Genomic DNA, 13,311 nt, shown 5'->3' on the forward strand with positions numbered 1-13,311 from the left:
CCCACTGCCATCAGACTGCTGAACCGTTGGGAAAACTCTAAATCATGTCACAGACCCTGAATCACACTCACAACACCAAACCAAAACACTATATTTTTGCACCATATATATTTAATGCTCTAAACTTCCATATCAATGCGTTTTTTTTGCACCATGTTTTCCTCCCGCATTGTTTACATTTGATCACTGCTGCACTTTAAGAAATGGAAATGTCATGAAAGCTGTACATTTTGTATACACACATTATGTATACAAAATAGCAATAAAAGTTGTCTAAGTCTAAGACAAATATGAACTAACTATCCACACACTGCAAAAAAACAAAATCTAGATAAGTAATTCTTTTCTTAAAATAAGTGAATTTTTCTTGTATTGAGGAGGTAAAAGAGACATTTTGCCAATGGAACAAGACAATTTACACTTAAAATAAAAAAACACAACTGCATTGTCTTATTTCAAGTGCATTGTCTTATTTCAAGTGCATATTATCTACTTATTTTAAGAGTAAAAATACTCATTCCATTGGCAAATCATCTCATTTACCTCCTCAAATTAAGGGTAATTACACTTAATTTAAGACATTTTTACTTATTTCTAGATCGTTTTTGCAGTGCAAGACAAATAATTCTACTTTTAAGCTTTGTTCTATAAAAACTTAACCTATAGACACACATCATTTCTACAAGAAAACGTTATAAAACATCTGGTTGTCTTTTTTAAGATACGATTAAGATCATTTGGAGTGATTCACACTCTTATGACCTATTAAATTCTAAAAGAGAAGACCACAAGAAGAAAAATGGGAATGGAAGAAGAAAAAAAAGAAGCTTGAAAATTATGACGCAGTATTAAGTCAGCCACTGACATCTGAATCCAATCAGGATAATAAATGGGTCCCTGGCTTCTGTTTCTTTCNAAGCCTCTGGACCCACTGGTTCCCTCCCTCAGCCACTAAACCAGAATCACGTCACAGGTACAAACCTGCACAATTCCTCTCGCAAAGATCTACCGCATCCTGGCTAACCTAACTGTCCCTCTCTACAGAGAACCCTGTGTGACCAGTCCCGGATCTGTTTCTCTGCATCTCTCATATAACATTGTGTTTATTTCAATAAACAGTAAAACTTTTCATCTACCTCCGTTGTGTTCTGCATGTGGGTTAGAAATCTGAATCCCATCATGACAAATTTTTGCTCTCTTGTACCAGATTTTTGATTGAAATTTTGTACATTTAAGCATTTAAATGCCCCTTAGATTTAGAGGGTCCAACAAGGAGAGACTTGTTTTTTTTTTAACATGTTTGAAATTCACATTATGTGCTAGTGGAAACGGTGATGCTTTTTAGAAGAATTACTTAGACACTCAGAAAAGATGGATTGAAAACTGTCCAAAAGTAGAGGAGGGAGAAATTAACATTTTGTGGAAGAACACAGATAATAATCATGAATGGTTCTAATCAAAGCAAAATCAAAAGTCAAAATATTTCCTCAGGGTGATGAAGTGATGCAGTCATCATGTCTACTGCCTACCAAGCAAGCATGTGTGGACAGTAGTATAAGCTTAGGTATATGCAGTCAGTTGGACCAGTTTAGCAGCAACAGGGGCCAAATTCTGAGGTCAGCTAACTACTTAAAGATTATGAATAAGGAAGTTATTCCATCAGGTAATTTATTTTCTATGACTTGCTATGAATGACAATGACAGGATTCATTTGGCTCAAATTGTGCAAGAGTACTTCAAGGACCATGAGACATCATTTTCACGCATGGATTGGTCACCCCGGAAACCAGACTTTAACCCCATGGAGAATCTTTGCTGGAGAGGATATTGTGGAGTGGTCGGACTCTTCCTTCATCTCCACAAGCTTGAATGAATATAGCTTTGGATGGAAATGAATACTGTGACATTGCAGAAGCTGGTTACTGATGCCACAGTGAATGTATGTTTGTAGGACGGTATAAAGAAATATTACAGAGTGTGACTTTTATGTTCTTTGAAAAGGAGCAGTTTATTCTGCATATTCGGATTACCATAAAACCTAATTAATATTAACTGTACATTGGTGAAGCACTGATAGTCACAGATATAATTTTTATTTTCTCTAATTAACAAAGGATATTTTAGGGTTTTTAAACAGCTGCAAGCTGAAATGACACATAACGACTTGGTTAAAATAATCCCAGCGATGTAAACAGATTGATGACAGATTGTTAAAAACCTTTTATGGGAAACGTTGTCAGCAATGAAACAGCTGTGGCTTGGAAATCTCATTTATTCTGCATGTCTTTTAACAGGACCTCAGCGTCTCTTGTTACCTTCTGAACAAAGTTGAGCAGCTGGAAACCACCCGGTTTTACAACTGATTTTATTTCCTCCTTCTCCTTTCAGACACCTCAGCTAATGAACTGTTCTTAGAGGTAATAAAAGTATTGTGTTTTTGTTATTTTGCTGGACAACACATGCTACATTTTTATTTTTTATAATTTATTTTAACAAATTTTACTCGGTTCTCTAAAAATGACTCATACAGGCGTTTTGTGGCTGCATTAATGCCAAAAGAGACAGCCTCTATAGAGAAAAAAAAACTTTTTTCTTGGAATAACTCTTCTGTTTCTTGGATTAACTGCTATAATACATCTGCGTTCCTAATGAATGACAGATGGCACTGCACAGGATTCTGCGCAAAAATGACGCAGAGTTTTAGTAAAAGATGATTAATACTTGATAAAAGCATGAAAACAAACACAGAAACAAGAGGATTAAAATTCTGATCAGAGATAGAGGAGACACAGTCACTCACCCCTGTCTGGAGTTTGCCAGGTCGCACATTGCTGAAGGGGAACACAATAACCAGGAACTTCTCTAGAGTCAAGTATGTCAGGAGAAGCACAGACACCTGGGGGGGAAAATAACTGTCATGAAAAAGAAGTAATAATGTTATCTTAAATCAATACCTTTAGCATTTTAAGGTATATTTTATATTCACACCTAACTCTCAGAGCTATCATTTGTCCCTCTGTGGTGGAATAGGCTCTTCATGCACAGACAAGCCAAATAACTACACATTTAATAATTGAACCATTGTTTTACAGAAACAACACAGTTTGCAGCACTTTGTGAATTTACTACAGTCGGCATTATATTAAGCAAAAGTGGGAGATGTGGAGCCATCATGTCATCTCTATGTCATATATTTGTTCTGCCCAGCCACTGAACCAGGTGAGCCCAATCTGCACAATTTAATTCATTTTGCAGATTGGACCCACCCTGTTCAGTGGCTGGGCAGAACAAATAAATGACAGAGATGACATGATGGCTCCACATCTTCCACCATATAAGGTCATGCTCAAGATATTTGGATAGATGTCCTTAAGAAACTCCATGAGGAGCTATCAGCGTCACCAAACTGCTAGTATTATCCTTATCTTCTTAATTTTAACAGAACTGATAGAGCTGGAAAAAGGTTTTAATTCTAGCCCACAGATGAGATTACTTATTTTACGTTCTCCTACCTCATTTGTTTACTCTGCTGGTGTCATATTCAGTCTAGCTGTTAAAAAACCAAACCTGGAGGTAGTGCTCCATCTTCATTACTGCAGTGAACCACAACCAATCATCAATCAACACCCCTCATTATGATGCTACCCTCACCATGCCGTAAATTAAAGGTATATTGGGGGATGTTCTTTTTCAGGGTGGATCATCTAAATAAGTGGTCCTCCTTATTGTCAATCATTCTGATGATATGTTCACGTAAGGCCATCATAGGTGCTAGTCGCCATTTTCACGTTCCAGTGGTGAGTCTGACAAAGATGAAAAATTGCAAATCGTCTTTTGGACAGTAAGCTTGTATAAGCGATGCAAACAGAAACTTTTAAACAGAGCGTGCACGAGGAGAAATGGGCTTGTGTGTGCCCTCACACACATGTAATAGGTGTTCCCTCTCAGCAGCAGGTACAAGATTGTGCATGTGCATATTTTATTTTTTTTAAGTAGAGAAGGTGGGTCTTTTAAAAAAAATTGCAAAAATCCTCCACTATACCTTTAAAATAATTGCAATTAGGTACCAAAGCTGCACTGACTTATCTTAAAGTACTGGATAAGGAATCGCTCCATGTGTTCCCTGTCTGACCATGAAACTTTGATCCAGCAGGAATTTACATTGTCACTGTCAGCAGCTGCAAAATCTGATTGCTGCTCAAAGGTATCAGGTTTGCAGAAGGAGCTTCTACATCACAACACTTCCCCCGAAACTGTAGGTGTGATTTCATTGCGAAGAATATAATTGATGTTCCAGTATTTTGTTTTTATCTAATAACTGCCTTCTTTTTCTTGAACATTATACAAAATTGCCTTTTATTTGACTTTGGATCAAGTGTTTGAAACTTGGACCCAGTTCAGTGTTCAAATAAACACAACAAGAAGCAAAAAACAGAGACCAAAATAGTGTTGGAGTGGATAAACTAAGCTCACAAAAGTCAGCTGGTATAGCCCTGACCTCAGACCTATTAAAAATTAACGAACTGTGTCTGAAAGCTTGGTCTCTCGCCACACACCAGTCAGCTGAAATTAAGTCTTCTTCCAAGAATGGCATTTAAAACTCAAACAGAATAACAACACAATTTATAATATGAACTTCCAACCATATATATATATACATATATATATATATATATTTTTTTTTTATCAAGGAATCTAAAATAAATAAATACATCTTCAACAGCCATGTTTTTGCCATATAAGTCCCAATGCATTAACGCACCTCTGAGGACAACATGGCTAGAAAGCCGATGGTGCGACACTCCACACTCTCCATCCATAGCAGGGCGTTTCGATTGTACTGCCCTCGAAACTTCACATCAAACACTCCGACGAAAAACAGGTACACCCCCATAAGGCAGTCTGCACCTGGATGATGGGACACAAACACACACAAACAAGTTCATTTCAGGGCAACTCTCCAGGGTAGGCTAGTGGATGATTATTTCCTTATGCCAGCTGCTGGTTGCTTCCAGCAGAACCAACAAAAATATTCTCATTGAAATTCACTAACGCAACATTACTACTATCCTTGAGAGCAGTAGAGAATAAAAACCTGCTGGGGGAGCCTGCAGCATCTCATATGGATGACACAAGGTATTTATATTCATTGCATAAAATGTGATATTACCCTGTTTTATCCTCTGTTTAAGCTTAAAACAGCCTAACCTTCATTGGTTTATGTTTCCGAGGAATTCAAAAAGTTACTATGAATTCCCAAAAGAGAATAACATGATAGTAATATCACAAAAATATTATGTGATATTAAACCTGAAAATGGCCACAATGTAATGGCTTTATAATCCAAACTGATGAACCGTGAATCTCTAAGTCTGGATCACGTTAAAACAAAACTTGGGAATTGGCCAACATTTATAAAGCTCAAGAAGAAGACGACGGCTAATTCATCCAAGAAGTGGACATTTTATAACAAAAGAAATTTGTGAGTACATTGCTGAAAATTTAAAAAGTAAAAATGAAATCTATAAAAAATTATAGCAATATCTTATAATGCAGATGCTAAGCAAAAAATAAATAAATCTTTGAGCCCTTAACAGGAAATGTTTACTTTTATTTTAGATTGCAAGAAGGAAATTAGGATTATCTTCATTAAGAAATATGGTTTCACAGTAACTAATGTGTGAAAGTAAAAGGATGCATAAGAAGTGGAAGGTAAAGATTGGCTATGATTAAATTCTAGATGGCATAAAAGGAGTGGAGGAACAAAATACATGACAGTGAGTGAATGTTAAGGTTATACAGCTGAACTTTGAACAATGGAACAAAAGAATAACACAAAAAGACTTGAAAGGCAGTCAAAAGGAGTTTTAATGAAGTACGTTAGAAAAAAACCTCCCCAAACACATTCCCACACAGTTAATCTCTCATCTTTGAAGTGCTTGTCACTTTAAAAGGCACAGTCCTACTGATGTATTGAATCACTTTTTTGGAAGGTAACTTCCATTAGCATTTTGATAATTAAGCTAAAAGCTTTAAACCATTTTAATCCTAAAATAATTAGTCAAAGTTGGAAACCAACTCTTGCATATTTATGAATTAGAAAATATAAGTAATGTTACCCTCAAAACACTTAAAATAAAAAGACGAAGCTTGGTGTTCTGTTTCATAGAACCAGTAAAAAAACTGAAATGCAGATAAAAAAATTTACTTACATCTCAATTGTAAAAGGGAAAAAGAAAATTGAGTCCTTGAAGCTCTGTTAACTAAAACAAATCACACTTATGTACTAAATAATCAGTTATTCCTTCCCTTAATGGGTTTTTCTCTTCTTAAGAACAAAATGTTTAAGCTCGGAGTTCCACAACATTTTCAACCTTGCAATTCCAATTCACACAGTCATCAGTTAAAAATGGCCTTTTATTCTTATTTCTGTAAAGGTGGGTGTCTGATTAAAAACTTTAAACACAAAATAAAGGCACCAAGTGGGTCTAAAATAAGGAATAAAGGCTTTTCTGCATTCTGGTTATTGTGGTAAGGTGTTGCTTATAGGTATGTTAAACTCAATCTATTTACCATGGGTTTTTGTTAAGATGTCATAAGAGCTGGATTCTATCTTGTGTTTATATTTACACATACACATTTCCTCATTACAGTCACAAAGATATTTCAACCAAAAACAATGTTTTTTATGTAATAAACCAACAAAATGTAGTGCATTACAATAAGAACAATAAGAATAAGGAACATAATACATAGTTCTTTTTTTTGCTTTACAAACAAAAGTCTGAAAAGTGTGGCGTGCATGTGTTTTCATCCAACTTTAGTCTAATATCTATTAATGAAATACATCCATTACGATAAATATTCCTCTTTCAAAACCTGCATTTGCCAATCAGTATGCTCTTCTGTCCTTCTCAAACCAAAAAACATTTCAATTAGAGAATAAATGGTATCATGAAGACCAAGGAGCACAACAAACTAGACAGGGAAAAAGTTGTGGATTTACAAAACATACACAACTAAGTATAAATACCAGGAATGCACCTACTGTAACATGCTTCCAAATAACCATGGCAACTGTGCGATCACACCTGAAAGATATTTGTTACAGCCAACTTTACTATTGTGTCGTTGCTTTTTTCACCATCTCTTTCTAGAGGTTTACAGACTATTAGGGTGTTATCTATCATTCTTCTTCCTCTCCTCTATTCTTATCTCCTCTCCCTTATAAGTTTCTACTCAACCTCTCTACCTTCCTTACTTTTACTTCCTCTTTCTAATGTATATATAGTAAGGACGTTAGGAACTACAAAAAAGGAAAAAAAAAAAAAAAAGGAAGGAAGAAAGGAACAACAGGGAGAATAGTGGGGTATTAAAAGTTAATTTATATCCAGGAAATATGCTGCAAATAAAGGGAAAGACTTGGGAGCACATTGTCAAGCAGATGTGTGATACCCTCTGCTTTGATTAACCAAATGCACAGTGAGAAGCACTAATATGTGTTGCAACCACCAGGAAATGTCTTTAACAATGACTGGGGTTAGTGGATGATCATTTAGGGCTGAGGTCTTCAACAGGGGGTCTGCAACCACTAGGGGTACTGCATGGGGGTCGCAAAAGTTTTGGTTGATTAGACTTTTTTTTTATATTCCCCCCCTGCAATTTTTTCCACTAATTGAAATTATTTTAAATACACATTAATATAAATTAAACGCACTGTAGTAAACAGATAAATGGAGGCAGAAGATGTCTTTCAGTCATCAATGCTCACGTTCAGCAACACACAGGAGCTCTTTCAAGCTGGGCACCGTTTCATTCACAACCCCTGTCCCATCAATACAGAATCAGAAATACTTTCATAATCCCAGGGATAAATTACTTTTGTTACATTACTACATATGTAATAGAGTAACTATAGGGCCAGTTGGATATAACACAATTTCATACAATACATATAATTAGAGGGTCCTCCCTCCATCTCGCCATCAGTTTGGGGGTCCTTGGCCTGGAAAACTTTGAAGACCCCTGATTTAGGATATGGCTACAGAAAATATAATGGAAACTACAAAACTTATATTTATTTAAAGCATTTTCTAGTCTCTAAATAACATTTTTTAAACTGTTTATTAATGTTTCATTATGTCTCTATCAAATATCTATCCTTCCAAGAGATAAGGCTTTAACTGTCCTGCAGCTTAACCTATGTAATTTTTCCCTAATTGATTGATACATTTTCTGTTTATTTGCTCGACTACACAGCCTGCAAAAAGCAAGCTCTTCTACGATGAGGTCTACCACAAAAATGATCCCTGTACAATCGAGCAGGTAGCGTCCCCTTAATGTACTTTCATTCAGTGAATGGAGCATATACCATGTCATAACAAATTTTTCTATAAAGAGCTGAATCAAAGTGCTAAGAATAGCAGCAAACCATGAAAACATACATGGAGAGAACAATAAGTGTATGAGTAAGGATTAGGAACAAAAAAAAAACCAAAGAAAACAATAAAACCAATCTATAGGAGAACAGGGTCAAATGTTTTGTCACATTTATGTAGAAAAATAAAGAGGCTTCAGTGAAAAAAGATCTATACTGAACTTTCTGGCCTGCAAGCATCACATGTGCAAAGGTTAACTAACACTGCATTTTACTCTACTACCCCCTATTAGGCACACTGTGTCATGGTGGGAGTTGTGTTATACAGTGGATACTTTTCTTTTGAGTTATAGAAAACCTGGTGAGAATAGGTAGGAAGATGAGTGGAACGTTATAGAGAATCATCCAGGAAAAGAGACAGGGATACAGGTTCACTATCAAGCAGAAGAAAGACAGGACCAGAGCTAAATTAGAAAACCTCAGATCAAAATATTCTTCTGTTAGAAGAAAGAAGTTAAAGCCCAGACGAAAATCCAATTGAAAACCTGCAAAGCCTTAGGAAATAAAATTCCAATACACTAAGGAACACAAAAAACGAATTTGAGAAAATGTTTTCTCTTCAGATGTTTAACAGAGCTATATAAAGACTTTCAACCTAACCCGTTGCAAAAAATGTCTCTACAAACTTTCTTATAAACTTTCTTTTTATTATTACCATTATTACTAAACCTCTAAAACCATGTAATGATTTATGTTTCATAAAAAGCTGCAGACATTTTTGTCCCATCTAATCAAGATACAATCATGTCTTAATGATGAACTGAGTCTTGGAACAAACAAACAAAAAAAAACAACCAAATAAAATGCTATAATTCAAATAGCTATAATGGGGCGCTTTAAGGATCCTTTTTTCTCAGGCATTTTTACAGAAAGCATCTCATAACTTAATAACAATAAAAAAAGACTCAAGAATGAAAAAGCAAAAAAAACTTTAACCCAAATAAATTGAGAAAACTAATTAAAGTATATATTCCTGATTGTCCACACCGGAGTCATAATAACAGATTGTTTGGATGTATTCATATCTCTTTGACTAGTTTAATATTACTTATAAATGTAATTTATTGCCATAATAAAATACATGAAAAACATTAAAGTAACAAGGGAGGGCCTCTGTCTGAATCACTGACGAAGATTACAATATAATAAACAAATATGCAGACTCTTAAAACTCTCTCTAAACATGCATTTCCAATGGATATTTTAATTACTCAAATGAATTTATGCACAAAGTTATTTATAGACCATCAGACCTAGAATCTTGATCCACAGGGATTGATTCACTTGCCGGATTTTGTTGCACACTTCCAGTAAGTCACACTTCTGCGTACCTCACAAATTATTTTGAATGCGCTCCTGTGGGAGCAGAGCTTTAGAGAGCTAGGACTGTTTGTCCTTGAGCTCAATTCCCATTATGCTTTCATCCAAGGGTTGATTACTGCAGTGTCACATGCAGTATAAAACAAAATGTAGAAATGGTGCGGTTTCATTCTGTCTGATGCCGCATTTCCCATGAGATCACACTGGGTTTTATAAATGGACAAAAATGCAGTTAATTATCTGTTATTTGAGTACCTGCTTTTGCTTGTCCTTCCCGATATATACAAATTCCTTAAACAACTTTAAATAACTTGCCATCTTGTTTCTGTTGGTTCGGGAAAAAAAAATAAAATAAGATACTCTACACTGCAGATGGCAATTTTCCTTTTTAATTCAGCTAATGTAATGCAATTGTAAAAACAATGCTTATTTGTAAAGAATGCTAAAGATTATTTTGAGTATTCTGAAAACTTGCAAGTTAAATTAGTTGAAAAAAAATGTCAGTCAAATCTGCCAAAGCAAATTAAAACACATGAATCTGATTAGACAAATAAATTGCTGCTTTTGTAAACAGGTTAATGCATAGTTCTTAATTCAGCCCTATGTAAAGCACATTTAAATTCCCACATGAAACTTGGAGGGAAGCATGTAGACTGGATGGCTATGTGAAAGCTAAGGGATCACTTGATGAACAGGAGTATTGCAAAAAAAACCCAAAAAAAAACAACAACTTTTCTAGATATATGTGTATGGGCGATTCCCATTGAAATCAATTAGAATGATAAATATGATGTATTTTGCTTTCTTTTCTGAATTGATTATCAACTGATCTTGATTCAAAGCTGCTTGTATGATTGTTGACAGATTAAAGCATTAGTATACAGATTGTAAAAGCCTGACAGCCTGCATAATAAAAAACTATTCTTCCTACTGTGACACTGATGTTCCATGTCTTAGCCATAGGAGAAAAGTTATGACAAACCAAACTTCTGCCGTACAAAGGAGCATCTGTGACTCACACACAGATCCTCTTTCTTCAATGACCTTTGATGAGCGACAAAAATGAAACAAGATGGGCTGTAAACCATTCAGCCAAAATCTATTTCTCCAAGATTGTATTTATTTATTTTTTTGCTAACAGGGGACATGAATTTAACATGCAGACTACCACAACTGCTTTCTGTGCTTTCTTTTGTATCTAATGTTTTATAGATCTAAATTTTATGTGTTTTTCCAAATGCTTTACATGTCATTATTATACTTTATAAAAAATTTTTGAAATGTGGGAATTATATATGAAAATCCTATCATGAAGTACCATATACTGTGAAACAATAAAAAGAAGAAAAAAATGCTTGATAGCAAGCAATAAAATTGGAAAATCGACTAACATATAAATCCTAAGGATATTGTGGTCTGACATCAGTCAAAAAAAAAAAAATATATATATATATCAGATTATATCGGCCTGCATCCTAAATTATCTAATATAAGCAGGCTTTAGAAGCGCTATGCTCCAGCTGTCATGATCTTGGCACTGATGACAGGATTATTGGTTCATTGCTTCCTCCTGCCTAGCTCCACCCATTTTGTATTACATCTTATCAGATCCATCAGTTCTAGCTTCTACTTAAAGTGTTTAGTCGCAGCCATCAGTGCCAGATTGTTGGAGCTATAGGTCAGAGTTCTCTAGCGTACCCAATTTGTTGTTCTGATAACCTGATCCTGAGTAGTTTCTGCTGTTTAACCTCCTAGCTTGCCTGCCCCTGTTTTGTTCTGTTTGCCCGACCCGTCTCTGGACTCCTGCTGGATTCTGCATGCTTATGGCTTTGGATCTGTCTCCTGACTAGGGTGGCCATTTCTATAGCACCAAAAAGGAGGACATTGTGCGGCATATCAATAAATTACTAAGGTGTACATAAGAATCGGGTAAAGTCACATTTATAGCACAATTCTTAGTAGTTTAAAGAGGATGCTTGTGTAGCTGAATAGAACAAAATATTAAAGAAATGTAAAAAAGAATTGGTTCCCAGCATTTGTATTNAGGACAGAGCAGAGAACAGAGCTAGGGATAGAGGACACAAGAGGGCAGCAGAGGACAACAAATGGAAAACCTGGAGGACAGGAACTAACAAGAAAACAACAAAATAATAATTAGACATTAAAACAAGAAGCAAAGTAAGACTGAATACTCTAAATAAACATAACAAAACCAAGACTGTGACAGTCATGATCTTGGCACTGATGACAGGATTATTGGTTCATTGCTTCCTCCTGCCTAGCTCCACCCAGTTTGTATTACATCTTATCAGATCCATCAGTTCTAGCTTCTACTTAAAGTGTTTAGTCACAGCCATCAGTGGCAGATTATTGGAGCTATAGGTCAGAGTTCTCTAGCATACCCAATTTGTTGTTCTGATAACCTGATCCTGAGTAGTTTCTGCCGTTTAACCTCCTAGCTTGCCTGCCCCTGTTTTGTGCTGTTTGCCTGACCTGTCTCTTGACTCCTGTTGGATTCTGCCTGCTTATAGCCTTGGATCTGTCTCCTGACCCCGGCTTGGATTTCCATATGGTACCACTGCGGATACCTGGTCTCCCTCATCTGCTGGTGTCTGGTCATCAGTCAACTCTGCATCCTTTTGGCGTGGAAAATCATCTGGCTGGATTCCACTCCTTCCTCTGGGCACTGACTGCACTTTATAACCAGGTTAGTGACTCACATGCTCGTATTGCCCTACATCAAAGTTTCATGGTCACTAAAGCCAGGCTTACACTATAAGATTTTTTGCTCTTTTCAGGACGATTCTCCAGTCGTGCGAGATTTTTTGATCGGGCCAACTTTAGGCCTGATCGTGTGTCGTGTAGTGTGCAGGGGGTAACGAGGAACAATCAGCCTTTCATGTCCACCTACCGATCAGAAATAGTAAGGTCTGAAGAAAATCACACATGTTTGAAATTCAGTCATCCCTCGTAAGGTGTTTGTGGGCAAATTGCTCAGTGTGAATGTGCAAACAAGGATTCTTCTTCTTCCTCTCAGACGAAAACACAGAAGCATGGTGGGGGTGCAAGGGAAATTGAGTTCTTTCCGTAAAACTAACTACGTACTAGACATGTTTCTCAGCCATGTCTTTGTCCAAATATGTCGTTGCCTTTTCTTTTTAGGGCTTTCAGCCAAAAATTGCACAAATTGCCAAGGCAGCGTGTTTCTCTCTAGTGAGCTTCATATTCCTCTTCTACTCATTTGGCTTCCGGATAGACGAGTCAGAGTATTGCCATCTCACAGCGGAGCTGAGCCCGACGTAGTTTTTAGACGTACAATGTGAGCAGATAGATTGCATCAGCGTCAGTCCGCACAGTGTAAGAACATAAATCTCGAGCTGCGAACCCTTAAACCCTACAGTTTCATAGAGCAGTGTTAGCTGTAGCTGCGTGCAACGATAGAAAAAAAATCATACAGTATATGCCCGGGTTAACCTGTGTTTTTCCCTCTGCAGAGACCGCAGCCTTTTTGTTCTAGCTGCTGATTCGCAAATTTGTTAAGAAATTCAATAAAC

General features: G+C 36.3%; 1 protein-coding gene across 1 annotated transcript in view; it reads right to left on the reverse strand.

Moving 5' to 3' along the window:
* rxfp2 (relaxin/insulin-like family peptide receptor 2) overlaps positions 1 to 13,311 on the reverse strand; it is a 112,341-nt gene that overhangs the window by 9,217 nt on the left and 89,813 nt on the right. The window contains exons 16-17 of the mRNA XM_015380063.1: positions 4,763 to 4,908; positions 2,801 to 2,896 (exon numbers count right to left, since the gene is read on the reverse strand). Coding sequence (XP_015235549.1) covers positions 2,801 to 2,896; positions 4,763 to 4,908 — 242 coding nt within the window. The remainder of the gene's footprint in view (positions 1 to 2,800; positions 2,897 to 4,762; positions 4,909 to 13,311) is intronic.

Source organism: Cyprinodon variegatus, unplaced genomic scaffold (genome assembly GCF_000732505.1).
Source record: "Cyprinodon variegatus isolate N-32 unplaced genomic scaffold, C_variegatus-1.0 Scaffold207, whole genome shotgun sequence".
NCBI lineage: Eukaryota > Metazoa > Chordata > Actinopteri > Cyprinodontiformes > Cyprinodontidae > Cyprinodon > Cyprinodon variegatus.